This window comes from Myotis lucifugus, unplaced genomic scaffold (assembly GCF_000147115.1).
Source record: "Myotis lucifugus unplaced genomic scaffold, Myoluc2.0 scaffold_226, whole genome shotgun sequence".
Lineage (NCBI taxonomy): Eukaryota > Metazoa > Chordata > Mammalia > Chiroptera > Vespertilionidae > Myotis > Myotis lucifugus.
Window position 1 is genome coordinate 97622 of NW_005871274.1, and position 20749 is coordinate 118370.

Consider the following 20749-nt stretch of genomic DNA (forward strand, 5'->3'; position numbering starts at 1 on the left):
TTGTTCCGGCCCTCCAGTCCAGTTTAAGAACCCATTGTGGCCCTCGAGTCAAAAAGTTTGCCCACCCCTGCCTTAACCCCTAGAATGCTGGGGACCACGATCGAGCTCCTCCTGTCTTTCGCCAAAAGTGCCAAGAGCGCTATCAAAGCTTCGAAATGGTGTCCAGTTCTAAGTCTGCTTTTATTAGTGATGATGATATTGCTAAATATGTCAATGTAAAGGTTTCCTTAAGTTTTTGCATATGTAACTTCATTTACTTGCGATTCATAATTTTTTTCCTAAACTGCTGTAAAATCAGCAAAAATGCCTTGGCAATTTTAGCATAGTTCCTAGGATACTGATTGGCACTCAAAGGGTTAAGCAGCCGCAGGTCCCATAGCCATGCAGCCCCCACACGCAATGGACTACAACTGGGAACACAAGCTAAACTAGCCAGATGCTGCACTAGACTGTGCTTTCATATGGAGCAGAGACTCTGGGCAGTGGCCTTAATTCTAGCTTCGCTGAAGACTAGACTGGACTTTTCCATGGCGGGACGGAGGAAGATGGGACCTTGGGAACCCAGGGTTTAACTCCATGCAAATAAATATCACTCAAGTCAGGATCCTAAACTCTCCAACCATATTCCTACCAACAGGATGCGCTACATAATTTGTGGAGACCATTGTGAAACAAAAATGTGGGGCCCCTTGTTTAAAATGATAAAAATTTCAAGCATTAAACCAAGCACAGGCCCCTTCTGACCCTGGAGCCCTCTGTGATCACACAGGTTGCACAGGCCCATGAAGCTAGAGTGGCCACCAGAGAACCTTGGCACTTACTGTTCTATGCCTAGAATCCCTTCCCCAGATCTCTGAATGCTTGCTCTCTCCTCTTCCGCGAAATGCTATAACTATTTAAAATTACAGCTCTTCCCAAACACATACACACTGTATTCTTTCTACCTGCTTAATTTTTCTCCAGACCATTTAATACCTGACAATTATTTGTTCATTCTGTCTTCTCCTCTAGAATGTAAGTTCTATAAGGGTACAGATCCCGGTTCTGTTTACTGTTGTATTCTCAGTACCCACAGGAGCGCCTGGTACTAAGAAGCCACTTAGTGAATATTTATGGAATAAATGAATGAAGCCCCAACTGCTTTAAGCAGCAGAAACTTTCAACAAAGAGATGACCTAAGTTACAAGTTGTTCTAGGATCTAGAGTCTATTTCAAAATATGCCTCAGTAGCCCTAGCTGGTTTGGCTCAGTGGATAGAGCATCGGCCTGCAGACTGAAGGGTACTGGGTTCGATTCCAGTCAAGGGCACATGCCTGGGTCGTGGGTTCAATCTCCAGTAGGGGGTGTGCAGGAGGCAGCCGATCAATGATTCTTTCTCATCATTGATGTTTCTACCTCTCTCTCCCTCTCCCTTCTCCTCTTAAATCAATAAAAATATATATATATGAAAAAGAAAAAAATGTGCCTCAGGAGAAACTCCTGCTCATTCATAGAAGGGGGAAAAAAAAAAGAATGGCATTTACCACAGAACCTTTTAGCTGAGGGAAAGGGAGAAGGAAGAGAACTTTGGGCTAGAAGGATCAGGGAAAAGTTCATACAGGAGAGAGAATTCAAGTTGAGCCTTAAACGGAAGGCAAAGAATAGCAAAGAGGAAGGGAAATCTTTCCCGGTACAATTCACGAGTTTACATTTGATTCCATTTGTCTTCTCATTTCACACTAGAAAGTTTCCTTGTTTCTAATTTAAAAACAGAAGTTAAGTCATCCAATTGATTTGTTGAAAACACAGATGTAGGCTGATGATGAATTAAATATTGGCATAGTGAGCAATAAATATTGGCCAGTAGTATTAAATTTTTATCAGGCCAGAAAACCCAAATCTTACCTTGCAGAATGCTTTGAATGTTCCCAAGACCCATAGAGCCTCTTTATGATTGCTATAGAAAGCAGCAGTTCTTTTTTTTTTTAATTTTAATGCTATCATCTTTTAATTTTTAAAATATTTTTTATTAATTTTTTACAGAGAGGAAGGGAGAGGGATAGAGAGTTAGAAACATCGATGAGAGAGAAACATCAATCAGCTGCCTCCTGCACACCCCCTACTGGGGATGTGCCCGCAACCAAGGTACATGCCCTTGACCGGAATCGAACCTGGGACCCTTCAGTCCACAGGCTGACGCTCTATCCACTGAGCCAAACTGGTCAGGGCAGGAAGCAGCAGTTCTTATTTCAACTCAACAAATGCAGGTGTCCCTACTGCACTAAGTGCCATAGGTAGAAAGAAATACAAGAGTAAGACAACAGACCCTGCCCTCCAGGGATTCCCAATCCAAGAGGCAGGGAACCAGGGGCTTATGGTGATAACTCTTAGCCAAGAAGAAGTGAAAGGAACGCTTCTATAATACTAATGATAACAGCAGCACCAGAATAAATGTACTGGCTGCTTACTGTACACCAGGCTTGGTGCTACGAATGTCCCAGGTCTTATTCACTACCTCGGTACAAGACAGTTATGTACTAGCATCATCCTCATAAGCAGAGGAAGCTCACTTGCCCAAGGTCAAACAGCTAGTCAGCAGCAGAGGCTGAATTTGAATTCATGTCTGCCTGACTCTAGAGCCCAGACTGCATCTAGAGCCCAGAGTTATCCTGCATCCATTAATGTCATCCTTTTAGTTAAAAGGATCAAGACTGGGCGTCTGAGGTCAGGAAGTATCTATTCTGTTTACTACCAATTCCCCAGCACCCAGCTGATCAATACATGTATGCTGGATGAATAGAGAACACATACATTCCCATACTCTAGTACTGCTTCAAACACCCACTTAAAGTGGGCATCTCTTGTATCCCCTGCCCAATACCCATTCCCTCTTCTCTTCTTTTAGGAAATCACCCCACTCTCACTCTTGGTCAACATGGTTTATATGGGGCTGACCCCACCCTTATATTCAGGAACAGGCAGTGAGTACAGCCTGGCCAATTTGAGCCAGTGATTGGCTCACGGATGGACACATGACCTGATATGGACCAATGAGAACTAAAGTTCATGATTTGCTGCATAAAACCATACGCTCTCTTTCCCCTGGGTTGCTAACCTGACAACGTAAGACTGCAGTTGCTGGTAGCCATTTTATCCCAAGGAGAGAAAAGCCAGCCTTTGAATAAAACCAATAAAAGGAGAGCAGGACCAAAGATGGAGATATCCCTGGTTACATTATCTAAGCACCCAGAACAAGCACCGCCTCCTGGAATTTGCAGTTACATGAATCAACAGATTCCGGTTTGGGGTTTTAAGTCTCTGTGAATTGGGTGCTGGTTACTTACAGGCCAGAGTCCAGATACATCCCCTAAATAAAAATGGGACCAAGCAACTGGAAATCACAGCCACAGTGAAAGGAGCAAGCAGCACCTTATCACCAGACTCCAGTGGCTTCACTACCTTCCAGAAGCCCGTTTATGGAGAGAGGACGATGAAGACAAAAGAGAGAAAGAGAAAGTGAGTACTGCATGCATTATTTCTGTCACTAGTTTAGCCATATACCAAGAAGACAACTTAGGTGTTCCCAACTCACACCCAAAACGAGATGGCTTCTAAGTGCTATTTTGAAAAGCTTCACAAGAGAAGACAAGGCTCAAGGAGAATCATTTCTAAGTTTTCATGTCAGCTGTGCTTGTCCATCAAAGATCTGTCCCTTACCCAGCCCGATGAATCTCTGAAGCAGCACTGCCCATTTACCCAGCCAAAGGCAACTCAACTCCTGACTGCTAACCTAGTAGTTGTTCTCACTCTAGTGATAACACTAAGGCTTGAGGTGAAAGAGATTGCACCAAAAATACACGAGAATGCATCGATATAACAGAGAGCACCAAAAGTTGGAGGAAAGGGAGGGAGGTGTGCTATGAGATGGTATCAGATTTTTATTTGCCTTTCATGTCAAGTGGATTGGCCTGTGAGTTTCTGGGGAGTTCCCAAATAAAAATAAATCGTCCTTCTCAGGAGTTACCTGTGAAACAAGCAAAGATTCTTGGAAAGACACAAGGCAAAGAACACAGGCTCGTGACCCGAGGCATGTCTATCTACCCCCCAGACAGCTTTTGTTGCACCTGCAGTGTTAGTGTTTAAACTGTTCATTTTAAATTAGTTATCAGCAATTAAAAATGGGGAGAGTTTGTGGTACATTGTTGGATTAGTGACCCGTACTCTGTTCATGCCCCCTTTTGCAGGCATTTGAGTTAACTCTACACTGACTCCGGGCGTGGCCACATGGCTCACTTTGGCCAATGTGACGATCACAAACATGACCTCGGCGGGGACTTCAAAAGCACTGGGGCTTGCCGTCCTTCAGCTCTCATAACTATGAAAAGGCTTACTTACCCAGGGCTAACCCGCTGAATGATGAGACACATACCGCAAACACACACACAGAGCCAACAACTAGCAAAATAAGCAGATCACCTCAGACATGAGTGAGCCCATCCCTGCCCAGCCCACTGCCACTCTGCAACATGGTGAGCTAAACAGTGTTAAGCCAAAGTTTGGGGTGTTTTCTGTGCAGCAAAAACAGACAGAGTCCACATTAAAGTATATATTCCTAATTTTTTAAAAAAATCTGAAGACTGCAACACTGGGCCCAAATTCCTACATGGCAACAATTAGTTGACCTGGGCAGTGGCTCCACCTTTACCCAAGCCATAGCATGAATTTCCCAGTGTGTCACTATTATCTTACCCATGTCGAGGTCAAGTTGTGTAGTCTCGGTTAGGTGTTGTTATATTTACGTCAAAGACGTACATGAAATACTATGGTCCACATACTTGAGTTACTTTCACGAGTGAGAAAACCAGCACAATCACTCTGGAGAACTGTTGGTCAATATCTACTAACGCTGAACATGTGCATCCTTCGTGACCCAGGAATTCCACAACCAGGGGTAAACCCAAGAAAAAGGAGTATACATCCCAAAAGATGTAGAAAATGTTCCCAGCGGCACTATTCCTGAGAGTCTCACACTGGCCACTAATAAACTAGTTATCATCAACAGTAGAATAAAATGTGGCATATCCATAGGGATAAAGCTCATACACGATGCTGTGCATGAGAATCCGGACACAAGAGCGCACATGCTGCATGATTCTACTTCTAGTTCAAAAACAGACAAAACTAAAAGCAGGTGTTAGGAGTCTCGTGGTGGTGACCCTTGGGTACACGCCTCGTTGTGAAAGAGCACGCATGGGGTTCTGACAAGCTGGTAATACTGTTCTGTAATCTGGGTGCTGTTTGCATGGATATGTACTCTTGGAATTCACCAAGCTGTACATTTATGATCTGTACACGTCGGTAAAGGGTTTGATTTTTTTAAAAAAAACTTTAAAAAGTAGAACAAGAAGACCAAGAGGATGACCATGCTTCAAGAAAAATGATTAAGTATTTTCCTTGAGGGATATCAGAAAGACAAACTCTACAGTACAATATGTAATGTGATAAAAAGAATAACCACCATTATGAAACAAATCATCACAGACGTATGGCTGGAATCTGGGAAAGATGCCTAACAAACCACCATCTGATGAATTAGGGGGAAAGGGCCCAATCAGCAACACCTAGACCACTTTATTCATCTGTATTACCTACCAGTCGGATCTCTGTGGGCTTTGAGGCTTACGACCAATGAATTACAAATCAAAGCCTTTTCTATAAAGGTTACCATCATTTCTCAGACTTAAAATATTGGGTTTACTGCCCCTTTAAAAAAATCAATTACCATATCACATGATCTCACTCATTTGTGGAAATTAATGAACATAAACTGATGAACAAAAATAGAACCAGAGACATAGAAGCATCGAACAGACTGTACAACCTATGAGGGAAGGCGGGGGGTGAGGGGGTAAGAGATCAACCAAAGGTCTTGTATGCATGCATATGAGCAAAACGAATGGACACAGGCAGTAGGGGGGTGAGGGCTTGTGCTTGGCGGAGGGGGCAGCAGGGGAGAGGTCAATGGGGGGGGGAAAAGGAGACTCATGTAATACTTTAAACAATAAAGAATTTTTTAAAAAATCAATTACCTTCCTCATGCTCATCAGCCAAATGGGGCTAACAATGGCCACTGGAGAGGGTTATTGGGAGAACTGAAGAAGATAATGAGGTCTCTATACCTTTGAGACAGTACCAAGGAGACAGCATGTAAGCACCAACAACGAATTATTACTTTATTTATAGCAGTGTTACTGATGATTGCAAAATACTGAAAATAAAATTAGAGGTACCCCAAAGGTTGGCTGCTGCTCACAGTAGTGCACTACATGCTCACAGGACCTAATGTGGTGGTTCTGAAGGGAGCAGAGATCACACACTGGCTCCAGGGCAGGCTTTCACGAACTACCTATGAAACTTAGCTTCTGATGTGCCCCTTGCATCCTCCAGTAGGCAAGCCCCTCCCACTTCTAGAATACTTCAGTTAGGACTCCACTGTTTTTGGACTCCTTGAGAATCCAGACCTCAAACCAAAGGAAGCTGCACAGCAGAGAATCTCTCAAAACTTGCCTGATCGTCCCAACAGCCGATTCCTGGTCCCCTTCTCTGGACACTGAGAGGCAGCAGGTCTGGGGAGGGGCCAGAACCTAGATTTTATTTTTTTCATCTTTATTGTTAAAAGTATTACATATGTCCCCCTTTTCCCCCCATTGACCCTTTCTAGCCCACCGCCGCCCCCCATCCCAGGCCTTCACCACCCTATTGTCTGCGTGCATGGGTTATGCATACATGCATACAGGTTCTTTGGTTGATCTCTTCCCACCCCCACCTTCCCTCTGAGAATGGACAGTCTGCAGAACCCAGACTCTAATAAAGTCGAAGGTGATTCTTGTACCAAGTCAAGTTTGGGAAACTCCCACCTGGTGAAATGCAGAGCCCAACAGACCTGCACCTGACTGCAATCCCTAGAACTTATCAGCTGGGTATGCCTGGGCCAAGTGCAGGAAAGCCTCTTGAGTTCCCGTCATTTTAAAAGACTAACTCTGCCTACCTCCCAGGATGTGCAGCCTGAAGACACTGTCACATTCAGCCGGGAGGATTTCAGCTGTGAGGACAAAGTGTGCCTTTGTCCCAGTAATCCGCTTTCCAGTTTATTTCTGCTTCCATGGGCTGGTCTTGCCTCAGCCTACAAATCTATGTACAGTGGGGCCTTGACTTACGAGTTTAATTCGTTCCGTGATGGAGCTCGTAACTCAAATTACTCGTATGTCAAATCAAAAGTGAACGAGTGAGACACATGATGCTGGACTGATGTTGTAGCGTTCACACTGTGACGTTCGCTGCGCCAACTAGCGGTGGGGTATCTGAAGCTGGCTCATAACTCGAATTTTAGCTCACAACTCAAAGCAAAAAATAGGCCGAGAGAGACGGCGGCTCATATCTCGAAAAACTCGTTAGTCGGGACACTCGTAAGTCAAGGCCCCACTGTACTACCATGGAGAGACCTGCTGCACAGACCTGGACTGACCTGAGCACCGTATCAGGGGCTAAGCCACTTTCCCAAGGCACTGATTTTCTTTTTGTAACTGTCAGACTTCAGTGACGACCCATTTTCTACAGGAGCAGGTATGATGCCAGCATGCATTTCCGTATGTGTCGGAACTGTCACATTAAATAAGAAGGTTAATAACATACACAAAGAAGGTTACTTCTAGCCTTAGAGATAAAGCAGAGCACAGGACCAGACACCTGGTGAAAACTCACAGCTATTAACAGTATTTGAATATAACTACGTAACACGTTAAACATTAAGCCATCATTCATCAAATCCACTTGCCAATAACAGAACCACTGCCAATGGGAAGCTGCAGAGCCTTACTTTAAAAGAACCATTAAAACCTGCTGTCTTGTTCTCTTAACCATGGATATGTTTCAGGTGATCCTGTTTATCCCAACTCTGTGAAGGGGGCTTTTTTGGGCGGGGAGAAGGGGATGTAAGGATCCCCATCTTCCTCCAGTTTCACAGAGAGATCCATGCCCAACAAAATGATATAAGCCTCCATACTAACGACAGTCCCCGCAGGATTCTTCCTTTTTCCTGCTTTCATTATTGTCCAAGTAATACATGTGCAGTTAGAAAAGCTTGAACAGTGCCAACAGCATGTAGGGACCAGTCAAAACCCCCGCCTATCCCTGTCCTGGTCCTCTTCCCTACAGGCGGCTTGTTAAAAGTTTAGGGATCCCTCTAAAGCAGGGTGTCTCGGTCTTAGCTTTCCTGACATTTTGGGCCAGATAATTCGGGGCGGGAGAGCTGTTCTGTGCGGTGTAGGATGCTCATGAGCATCCCTGGCCTCTGCCCGCAGCAACACCCCTCCATACTCCCGTCTGGCATCCAAAACTGTCCGCAAACACGGCCAAATGGGGGACCAAGTCGCCCCAGTTGGGAGCCACTGCTTCCGGAGACACTCTATGCACGCACGGAGGCGTGTGCAACCTTACTCGTTTTTCTCCCCACACTGGTGATACACAGTTACTTTCCAACACTCTGGGGGGTTGCACCGGGGGTGGGGCCGGGGGCCGGGGCTGGCCTCGCCAGGAGGCGGCGGCCACTCACCAGGTCTCGGATGAGCTGGTCCACCAGCTGCTCCTCGCCCTCGGCCGCGTCACGGGCTGGGGGGGAGCGGGAACGGCTCGCCGCGTCCTGCCTCTCGGCCCTGGTCGCCCTCGCCGCCGGGGGCCGGCTCGCGCCCTCCAGCAGCCCCTGCGCCAGCGCCAGGTACCCCGAGGCCTGCTCGCCGCGCCGGGGCCACCTCGGGCCGGCGCGCCGCCGCTCGGCAGCCTCGGGCCGCCGCCGCTTCCTCAGCGCCTGGGCCTGCGCCAGCTCCTCCTGCCAGCGCCGGCGGAACTCGTCCAGGCCGTGGTTGTCCATGGCCCCCCGCCGCCGGCCCTCCGTGTCGTCCTCGGCCGTGCCGGGTGCCACGGGACAGTCCCTCTGCCGGAAGTGTCCGCCGCGGCCGGAAACCGCAGCCGGCTGCACTCGGGTTCCGGGTGGGCGGCCCCGCCCCCGCCGCGCCCCTCACGCCGTCACCTGCATCAGGGACTTGCCGCGCCCCAGGCCGAGGTCAGTGCCTGATGCTTGTCGACTTTCCCGCTTGTGGCTTCCGCCAAGCGCAGACTTTGCGTCAAGCACTGTTTCTTCATTCAGACATCCATTGGGCAACTATTGTATGCCAGGCGCTAAGAATTCAGCATTTAAATCTGCTCCTCCAACCCTTACCCCCCAAAAAATCCCTCCCATCTTGGGGTTTGCATTCAAGGGGGTGGGAATTACGTTTAATTCATCCAACTAGTGAATATGAACGCTTGAGTTAGTAGTAAGTGGTACAAAAAAAATAAAACAAAGTAATAAAATAAGGCCTGGCGTGTGGATGGAGGGATTAACTTTAGAACAGTGGTTCTCAACCTTGGCTACACATTAGAATCACCTGGGAATCTTTTTAAAATCCTGATTTCTGGGGGAATGAGGCCCAGAAATCAGGATTCTAAAAAGATTCCCAGGTGATTCTAATGTGCAGCCAAGGTTGAGAACCACTGCTTTAAAAGGATGTCAGTCATCACAGGACCTTCTCAGATCTCCCTCTGCCTCCATCCTGTAAGGCCGCCTGTGACTTGGGCCCACCTGGATAATCCACGGTACTTGCAACATGTCTTGGGCCTTCATTCAGTCACACCTGCAAAGGCTTTTTGATCATTTAAGGTAACCTCCACAGGTTCCAGGGATTAAGACCTGGTTGTCTTTGTAAGCCATTAATCAGCCTACTGCAGAGAGCCTACAGTGAGCACGGACCCAAATGCCTACAGGGGACTCCAGGAAACAAAGATTAGGCAAGTGGGCCAGGTGTGGATTGTGGCTCCCGGCTGCCCATCTGGAGTGGGAAACCAATACTCAGCTCCACCCACCTCTTGGATCTTAGTCCAGATCTTCTAAAATTCAGTATCTTTATCTTTATTGTTAGCAACAAATTCCACTTTTTAAAAGAAAAGCGTTTTTATGAAAAGCATAAGTTGGGCCCTGGGTGGTGGGTTCAGTGGTTAGAGCACCAGCCTGCTCACCGAATGGTCACAGGTTCTATTCCCAGCCAAGGGCACATACCTGGGTTGCAGGTTGATCCTGGATCCCCAGCCACAGTGGGGATGCACGGGGGGAGGCAACCAATCCATGTATCTCTCTTGACATTGATAACATCGATGTTTTTCTCTCTGCCCCCCTCCCCTTTCCACACTCTAAAAAAATCAATGGAAAAAATCCTCGGATGAGGATTAACAACAACAACAACAAAGCCTAAGCATTAAAAAAAAAAAAGCCTAAGTTGCATTCAATAGCCTTCAAACCCAATAGGAGTTCTTTCTTGAACAATCCATGAGTTAGGACAAAACCCCCTTCAACTTACATTAAGATACCCCCTTAGCTCTTGTGAGCAGAACTGGAGAATCACACTTCATTGGGGATCACTAATGTGTGGCGAACACCAGCGCAGAATAATGAGTTAAATCATTTTTAATCACATTTAATGATTTCAGGAAATGCCATCCTGTTTGTTCAATGGGGCTGTGCCACTTGACCTACCCCCCGATTGTGAGGTTTCAGTGTGTGTTTTACACCTTCCCGTTCAAACTCATCTGTGGTCTAAGAATCTAAGCCCTTTTCCATTTCAGGGCCTTTGCACACACTTCCCTCTTCCTAGAACACTTTCCCCGAATGATTTCTCAATGCTGCTGTCCCCCTTCACTCTTCAGCTCCCAGCTGAAATGTAACCTCCACAGACAAGCCGTGTTCATCCTGTGTTCTCAGCCCCTAGCACAAAGCCTGGTTGCTAGGATGTGCTCAATAATTGTTGGTTGAATGAATGAACAACTTAATCCCCAAATGATGAAGCTAAGATAGGGCAGAGGTATTTCTGAGTTTGTGTCCACACATAATAGATGCTCAATAAATATGTGTTGCTGATGAGGCTGCCAGTGATAAAGAGAGGCAGAAACACACACACACACACACACACACACACACACACACGTAGCAGAGAGAAAGATGAATCCACCCCTTTAAGAAAGAAGCGAGGGATGTCCTTGTAGGTCTCATAAATCAACACAAGTGCCCATGCAGGAGATAGAGAGAGTTGCTTCGTCTTTTCCACTTCGCAATCTGCAAAGTGTCTCCCCTTCTTTCTGTTTCGATAGAAAAATCACTCTGAGCACTTTGGTGCCCTGAGCGCTTTGGAACTCTAATTACAGGTGACACACAAATGGAAAGAAAAATAGGAAATCAAACATTGGAGCCAATACGTTGCCATTTATATGGGCACTTAATAGCAGCAAAGTGCCCTAAGCCACGCAGAATTACCTCAAGCACTTTGCAGACGGACATCACAGGAGCCGCTGTGAGGATGAAGTCACGGATGCCTGTAACGCGCCCGAGTTCTTTGGAGATGGGTCAGTGTTGTGACTCTCAGTGTCCATTTTCACTAGATTTCTTCAAGGTCAATGCCATGTAAGACCTGGTGTCTGTCCCTAGCCCAGCTCTATAGCCTGATCTCTCAACACTTTCCCTCCTCACCTCTAAGCTCTAATCATCTCTTACAGCTTTCCACCTCAGCATGCTCTCCCTCGAATCTATCATTCCTTCTCACCTGTACCTGCGGAACTCCTGCTTGGTTTCATTTAGAGGTCACCTCCTTCAAGAAGCCTTCCTCCTTCTCCAGACTGGGTTAAGATTCTTAAGTTGACTTCTGGTTCCCCATGTAAGTGGCTTGGAAGTCTCCACTCCATCCTAACAAGTAAAAAGCTGGACACACTGAAAAGTCAACAACTCTTCTGGAATCTGTAAGAGTTGAGGAAACTGGGCCAACCACTGCTGCCAAGATTGGAGGAGCAGACAGGTGAATATAGTCCAGTGGTTCTCAACCTTCCTGATGCCGCGACCCTTTAATACAGCTCCTCATGTTGTGGTGACCCCCCAAACATAAAATTATTTTCGTTGCTACTTCATAACTGTAATTTTGCTACTGTTATGAATCGTAATGTAAATATCTGATATGCAGGATGTATTTTCATTGTTACAAATCGAACATAATTAAAGCATAGTGATTAATCACAAAAACAATATGTAATTATATATGTGTTTTCTGATGGTCTTAGGCGACCCACAGGTTGAGAACCGCTGATATAGTCAGTCCTGGCTCACTGGAGCGGAAACCCGTAAGTGGAAACCACTGAAGGAACCAGCGCCCATTGTTATCAATTGTTCAAAAATAATAGTAACAATGTATTCAATTGTCTGCTTATGTATATCTACCTTATGTGTATGTGTGTGTTGGAAGGGAGGAACTAGGATTATTTTATTATTATAAGGTACTCACACTACCAGTGAAGTTGTATGCTGTTATTTGAAAGTGGACTTGGATTAGTTGCAAATGTATATTGGAAACTCTAAGGCACCACTAAAAAAAGTTTAAAAAGACGTATAACTGATATACTAAAAAAGGAGATAAAATGGAAACATAAACTAATCAATTAGAACCGCAAGAGGCAGAAAAAGAGTGGCAGACAAGAAATAGGAACAAAGAACAAGGGCAACAAATAGAAAATAACACATACCATAGATATTGATCCAACTCTATCAATAATCACTTTCAACATCAATGGTCTAAATGCACCAAATTAAAAGACAGGGATGTCAGAGTGGATCAAAAAATAAGACCCAAATATATGTTGTCCACTTTAAATATAAAGACACATACAGCCCTAACCTGTTTGGCTCAGTGGATAGAGCGTCGACCTGCAGACTCAAGGGTCCCAGGTTCGATTCCGGTCAAGGGCATGTACCTTGGTTGCGGGCACATCCCCAGTGGGGAGTGTGCAGGAGGCAGATGATCGATGTTTCTGGCTCTCTATCCCTCTCCCTTCCTCTCTTTAAAAAAAACAATGAAATACATTAAAAAAAAAAGAATTCCCATTCTCAAGATGAGTTCTACCCTTCGTTGTAGGAATATGGTTACTTAAAAAAAAAAAAGACACATATAGATTAAAAGTAAATGGATGAAGAAAATATATAAATACCTCGCTAACACACTGGCCAAGGCAAGATTACGTTTTAAAATATATATCTATCTCTGAATCTAATTCATGCCCTGCAATTCCTTACAGTATCCAGTAATTTTCAACCAGTGTGCTGCAAGAATTTTTAAAATATGCACACCTGACTATTTAGTCTGAGGCACTGACCTCTTTTCCCTTAGGTTGTCAAGTTAAAAAATAACAACAGCCAACATAACAATAGCTATCTTATATAAATGCTCTGTCTTGAACCATACATATATAAGTCATATAATAGAGTTGCATCTTATTGGTCACATTGCATAATAAGGTTACGTCTGATTGGTTAATTCTTTTTTTTTTTATCCTCACTCAAAGATTTTTTTTTAACTTTGAGAGAGAACGGAGAAGGGAGAGAGAGAGGGAGAGAAACATCGATCAGTTGCCTCCCATACTCGCCCAACCCGATCGAATCTAAAACCTTGGTATGTGTCCTGACCAGGAATTGAACCCGAAACCTTTTTGGTGCATGAGACGACACTCCAACGGACTGAGCCACCTGGCCAGGGCTAATTGGTTAATTCTTGGCACCAGAAATCCTTACATATAAGTATAGGCACCTGATTTTTTAAAAGTCACTTTGGAGCAAAAAGGGTAGCTAATTATTATATTTTTGTAAATGTATGATTATCAGATTGGTAAAAAGTATTTTTGATGTGCTGCAGAATTTTAATGATTAGTTTGTGTGTGCCATGAGATGGAAAGGGTTGAAAATCGCTGCAGTATTTTATAGTACAAATATACCACATTCTATTTATGCACTCTGCTCTTGAGAGATATTTTTGTTGCTTCCTACTTTGGGTTACTTCAAACAATGCCGCAATGAACATCTCTGAGCACCACTGGGAGACTAGGAGACCTTCTCTAGTGCCCAGATACCTCATTGGCTCCTTCTCCCTCGCCAAGAAAACCCTGATTTTGTTTGCATACTTTGTGCCCAGTCTCAAGAAATAAATCATAATGCGTCTATGGCAGGGATTGGCAAAATGTCCCTGTTAAGGTCAAGATAGTAAATATCTTAGGCTTTCATCCATACCGTTTCTGTCACAAGTGCTCAATTCTGCTGTTACAGTATAAAAGTAAACATAGACGATACATAGTAAATGAATGGGTGTGATTGTGTTCCAATAAAACTTTATTTACAAAAACAGGCGGATTCACCCAAGAAGATATACAGATAACAAATAAGCACATGTGAAGACCGTCAACATCACTAGCTAGTAAAGCAAAGTAAACCATGAGACACCTGTCAGAATGGCTAAAATAAAAAATAGTGACACCACCACCGAATGCTGGGGAAGATGCCGGGAAACTGAGATCACGCATCCATTGCTGGTGGCCATGTAACGTGAATGGTATAGCCACCCGGGAAGACAGTTTGGCAGATTCTTAGGAAACCAAACATGCAACTATCATATGACCTGCAATTGCTTTGCTGGGCATTTATTCCTTTAAAGGGCCACAGAGTAATATTTTTAGGCTTTGCAGGCCATCCCATTTCCGTTGCAATTAATCAACTCTGCTGTTGTAGCACAAAAGCAGCCAGAGATAATGCATTAATGAGCGAACATGGCGGTGTTCCAATAAAATTATGACAAAAAACAGGCCAGGGACCTCATTGGTCCGTGCACCACAGTTTCTCAGCACCTGCTCTGCCCTTGTTGTTCAGTAAGTAATAAAAGTCCTGATTTAAATCTCTACCAGTTGGATTTTCGGGTAGTCCTACCACATGCATACTAACTGATCTATGGCGGGCAGGTTTTCTCACCCGCGGCACTATTGACATTTGGGGCCCCATGACTCTTTGTTGTCTGTGTATTGTAGGATGTTAAGCAGCATCCCTACCTCCTACCAATTAGAGGCTAATAGTACCCTTCAGTTTTGACAGCCAATAATGTCTCCAGACACTGCCACACGTCTCCTGGGGGCAGAACTGTCCCTAGTTCAGAACCACTGATTTGAGTCAGCAGCTGGAAATGGAATCACCTGTTCAAAGGCCATGTGCATGTTCCATTTTCCCAGGTCTGCCAAATGGATCTTTGGTGTTTATCCTCATTTAACCCCTCATCAGTATAATTTCAAGTCTACTGGTTCCCTTGCTTATACTAAGCTCGGTTGCCATTAATAAAGCGATTATTGCCTGAGAAAAGGACAGTATGTCTGAATTTTCACAGCGGGAGTACAGATTTAACCAACCCCATCTCTTGTGACTCCAGTAATCAAGGCAGTAGGTTTTAAGGTTTTTTTTCCCCCAGACCCTAACAGCCACCTAGTCCTGAAAGGAGGAGCCTACCCCGAAGAGCCAACCCCAGACCTGAACAGCTAGCCCACCCCAAAGAGGCCAACCCAGACCCTAACTGCAGAACCCAGTCACCCAGGGTGGAGCCCAGACCCGAACAGCTCTAGCCAGTCCCAAAGGGAGTAGCCCGGCCCAAAATGCTGAAGCCCAGACCGGAAGGGCCACGCCGAGCCCCAAAGAGGCGAGTCCAGACCCGAACAGCTGAAGCCAGTCCCGAAGGGGGAAACCTCTCTCTCAAGAGCTCAGCCTCCCCGCTAAGCCATCCCCCCTCTCCCAGCAGGCCCCAGGGAGCCAGCCTCAGGGTGTCCCCGTGACTTCCACAGGCACCTCCCCCTGGAGAGTCAGCAGCCCTTTCCACCTCAGGCTCCCAGGCCAAGTGCGCTCACTGAAGGGTCCTTTCCTCTAAGGCCCTCTTGTGGGGACCCGGGCTTCCCCATGGCCCTGCTCAATTTCATTTTAATGGACCTAGTCCGGAATAGACCAGCAAAGGCCTAAGAGTCCAATCTAGTCCCAAAGACCCGAGCCTAACCCCTAAGACCCCAAACCAGTCCTGAAGGGCGGAGCCTAGCCCCGAGGAGCCGAACTCATACCCAAATAAGACATTAGCTTCTATTTAAGTGAGTTTACCCTTTACAGGTAAAGTGTTGATGAGACGATAATTATGGGATGGCAGTATGTGTTTTTTTCTTCCCCTGCTGTAGACATTCATCTGCTGTTTTCTCTTACAACAAAAATGTCCTTAAGGGAGAGGTAGCAAATGGATCATTAGGAGATCCCTGAAGAAGGGGCACCCCATCTTTTCAGGTACCAGAGGGTGAAACAGGATAAATGTGAGAGATGAGAGCTGTCCTGCTCGGGGTCTATTGAATGGAAGGGACTTTCCTGGGAGTAACTGTGATGTCGTTGAATATTGAACTCACTGAAATCTGAATCCTCTTGTTTTCCCAGTGGGTTTGGGTCAAGATCCCTGTTCTGTTTCTTAAGTGGAAGCTTAATAATCCTGATATATCAACAAGGACCACAACTAACATTTATTGAGTGCCAAGCACTTTGCTAAACACTTGCTACATTCTCTCTTTTAATCCTCGCAACAACCCAGTGAAATAGGTGGTGCTATGATTATTATCCCCACTTTACAGATGGGAAAATGGAGGCTCAGAGAGGTGAAAAATATGCCCAAAGTACCTGGCTATTGCCTGGTGGGGCTAGGGTTCGAACCCAGGTCTCAGGTTCAGAGTGTCAAACCACTGGGCTATACCTCTGCTTGACTCAAGAACTCTGCTCACCAAGCCGACTCCTGGCATCAAATCTGTCCCTGGCATCAATACATGGCTTCAGGAAACACAGCTGTTCGGAGGAGGCAACAGCTGTGCATCCATTTACCACTTCACCAAGCCACATGAATTAAAACACCATAAGGTAAGGCTCACTCAGTCTCAAACACGAGGACAGGTAATTATTGTTTTAATTAAAGAAAATAAATTCCGCTCCCCCCTCCCCTTCCTGGTCAAAACACTTGAGTATTGATTTCTGTAGGAGGTAAGGGAATAAGTTGAGACAAGACATTTTTAAGTTATTGGTTATATCAATTCTATGTACATCACTGTGTATGCCCAAAAGGAAGACAAATCAGGATGCTTTTCATTCATTCACCCATTCATTCAGCGAGTCTTTCTTTCAACAAATATTGACTGAGCACCTGCTATGTGCTCATTTTAAGCACCACAGGAAGACTTCGTGGACTAGGAAAACCTGTCTTATCTCTTCAGTCTGGAAGGTATTACATCCTTGCAACTGGTAGGGAAAGTTTTCTTTGAATGGAGGTATCAACTGGATTTCATGAACTCTTTCCCAAAATAGCCCCCTAAAACAACTCCTCCCTTAAAGGTCTCCAACAGGGCCCCAAAGAGGAAGAAGGCGAACAGGTGAACAGCCCCGGAACTCAGCCCTTCTCAGGAACCCAGAGAGACGTGCAAACACACGGCTGGCAGTCAAAGTGGCCTCAGTCTGGTGAGTATCTGTTTCTAGCATCCCTTTTGGGACCCCCCACACACACACACACACACTTCTCATTGTCTCTACCCACTTGCTAAGGTTGCCGTAACCACGTACCACAGACTGGGTGGCTTAAAGGACAGGAAATTATTTTCTCACCGTGGAGGCCAGAAGTCCAAGATCATGGAGTTGGCAGGATTGGTTTCTTCTGAGGCCTCTCTGCTTGGTTTGCAGATGGCCGCCTTCTTGTACCCCTGGTATCTCTCCCTCTTCTTTTTTTTTTTTTTTAAATATATATTGATTTCAGAAAGGAAGGGAGAGGGAGAGAGAAATATCAATAATGAGAGAGAATCATTGATTGGCTACCTCCTGCACACCCCCTTCTGGGGATCAAGCCTGCAACCCGGGCATGTACCTTTGACTGGAATCGAACCTGGGACCCTTCAGTCCTCAGGTTGACCCTCTATCCACTGAGCCAAACCAGCTAGGACTCTCCCTCTTCTTATAAGGACACCAGCCATATAGGATTAGGGCCCCACTCTAATGACCTCATTTAACTTAATTAGCTCTTTAAAGACCTTGTCTCCAAATATAGTCACATTCTGAGGTGCTGGGCTTAGGAATTCCACAGAGGCATGGGGGAGGGGAACACAGCTCAACCCATAACAGCCTCCCTCCCTCTTCCCAAGTCCCCAGTGGTGACATAATCCTAAAGAGCAATAAATTATTTAAATGCTCTGCCTCAGTTTACTCATCCATAATGTAGGACTAATACTAATAGTACCTAGTACATAGGGCTGTTAGGAGGGTTAAGTGAGTTAATGTATCTAAGGCACTTAGAACAGTGCCTGGCACAAGGTAAACTCTATGTAAGTGTTTATTAAATGAAGCATTGAAATATAAAACACATTTTTTCTAAATTGTTAGGAGAGCATTATGTTGTTAGTTCCTTCCAACTCACCCCCAGCCCCCAAGAATTTGCTTTTTCTGGACAATACACGGCATCAGTGACAGGATCACTAATTCACAATAGGGGAGCTGTATATATTTGAGGGTGCGGGCCCTCCAACATTCTTTGAAACACACTGTTTAGTGACTAGTGATCTACTCAAGACTATTAAGAGTAGCCAACATTTATTAAGCGCTAATGATACACTGGACACTATGCTCAGGGCTTTACCAGTATTAACTCTGTGAAGTAGGTACTGTCATTATTCCCATATTACAACTGAGGAAACGGAGGCTCCAAAAAGCCTCATCTGACGGCCAAGGTCCCCAGGTAAGTGAATGGCGAGATAGGCCAGACTGACTCCAGTGTGAGCAAATCAGAAGCGGAGTGTGTGTGGGGTGGGGGTCTCCTCTTCCTCCTCCCTTTTCCATCACGACCCCCCGACCACCACCACCACCTCTCCCTTTGCTAAATGACACGTCCCCATGGCCAAGGCTACACTCTCTTTGCTACAGAAAACATCCAAGCGGCTGGGACCCGACCCAGCGCCACCTTGCGAGCCCAGCATTTCGAGGGGCAGGCTTCCAAACAGGGTAATAATCGTCCCATTAAAATTAATGTCCATGAAGTGAGCCGTTAAAAGCGTGCAGATTAAAAAGGGGGGGAGGAGGGAATTGTTCAATTTAAATCCAAAGGGCTTTTTAAATAGACACTGTATCTTCATTCTTGGAACTCGCTACACCGGGCAATGGATCAGGTCCCCTCTGCAAAGACTTGGGGGGATTAAGGAGGTGAGTCTCCGGAGAAGGGGGAGCGGGTCTGGCCAGAAGCAAGGGGAACCAGGGTTTATCCAGGGCCCACTGCATGCCAGGTGCTTGGCACACATGTCTCTGCCCCGATCCTGGGACGGAGGTATTATTATTCCCAGATTACAGGGGGCAGTATAAAACCGTGGCTACCAGCTCAGAGCCCACAGCAGACCGTCCTAGTTTAGACCCAGATTCATTCCTCGCTAACTGTGAGTTGGGCAAGAGGCCTTACCTCCCTGTGCCTGTTTCCTCATCTGTAAGATAGGCTCCTAATAGCACCCCCACCCCTAATTGTTGGGAGTTTTACTTGAGGCAGCGAGGCAGGGACCTTAGCCCAGTGGCCTACATAGAAGGCACTCAAAAGTGCTGGCCATGATTAGGGGCAAGGAATGGGGCTGGGCGACAGTAAGGGCCACCAAAGCAGAGCTGGGACATGAGCCTGACAAGCTGCAGGCCAAAGGGAAATCTCTCCTCCTTATAAATCCAGACCAAACTCAGTTCACTGTCCTGGAGAATCTTTTCCAAGCGACCAAAGACGCCTCTGGCCTTGGCAGCTCTGCCCAAGGAAAGCAGAGAATCCAGGCTCCTCGTGGGCTCCCCGGGAGACACCACCATGCTCCGCCAGTTTTCAGAATCCTAATGAATTTAACATGGGAGAAGGTCTTACTCCCCCCCCCCCCACCTCACCCCCAATAATCCTGAGAGACCCCCACGCTCATCGGTAACTTCACTAGCAGGGACAACGCCACACTTTCTAGTCTGGAGGGACATGGGGCCTTCGGTTTGGAGAGGCGCTAGAATCCCTATGGACACCCTCGCCTTGGCCCCCGCCGACCCCTTAGGATCTCCAGTGCCATTAATTCGGGATCGCCACTAGAAACTGTAACCCAGCAGCAAAACAACATCCACAAAGGACGCAGACAAAAACAAGTTCCTTCTAGAAGGCCCCTGGTGAGGACTTGGGGGTGCGAGCGCAGTGCGCGGGGAACGCCCGACTCCGCGCCCCGCGGGGGCTAAGGACCGACCCCTCTTACCCCCACCTGCCTCCACAGGCTTCTAGCTGCGCTGGGGGTGCGTTCGGTTCGGCCGCCCAGTGCGGAGAGGGGTGGGGGCGTGGATCGGTGTGTTCAAATCCTAAGCCTACAGGTGCCGAGTCAGACCTGAGAGTAGGCAAGTTGGGTTGCATCTGGCTCTCTGGGAAGATTTTGAACCAACCTACCTCCCTACCACAAAACAATGGCCTCGGTATATTTTTGAAGAACACAGCCGAATTCGATTCAGCTTCATCCCAAACGGCAAACAAGCCTGCCTCCCTGGCCAAATCGGAACTGGAGCTGGATTTCGGAAAAAATGAAGGAGAAAACCTTTCCTTGAGCACCACGTCTCAGCGGGGGTCCCCCGCGACCCCCCCAAACCCGGGACCTCCGCGGCGGGGCGCCGGGTGGCGTCCCAGCGCGCCACGCTCCTCGGCTCCCAAACCGCACACCCCCTTGGTGCCGCGCCGCTAGGGTTAAAAGTTACCTCTCGGTTTCTTCTGCCTGCAGCACCCCCCCTCCCGGGGCCGGATGA

At 46.4% G+C, this 20749-nt stretch overlaps 1 protein-coding gene across 2 annotated transcripts in view; it reads right to left on the reverse strand.

The window, feature by feature from the left end:
- Window positions 1-8982, reverse strand: part of FBXW8 (F-box and WD repeat domain containing 8) — a 106390-nt gene extending 97408 nt beyond the window's left edge. Inside the window, exon 1 of one of the 2 annotated variants that reach the window (XM_006098248.3) lies at window positions 8591-8982. In XM_006098248.3, the coding sequence (XP_006098310.1) occupies window positions 8591-8905 (315 nt within the window). In that variant the 5' untranslated portion in view covers window positions 8906-8982. The remainder of the gene's footprint in view (window positions 1-8590) is intronic. The other variant, XM_023762002.1, reaches the window with a different exon arrangement.
- Window positions 8983-20749: the final 11767 nt, after the last annotated feature.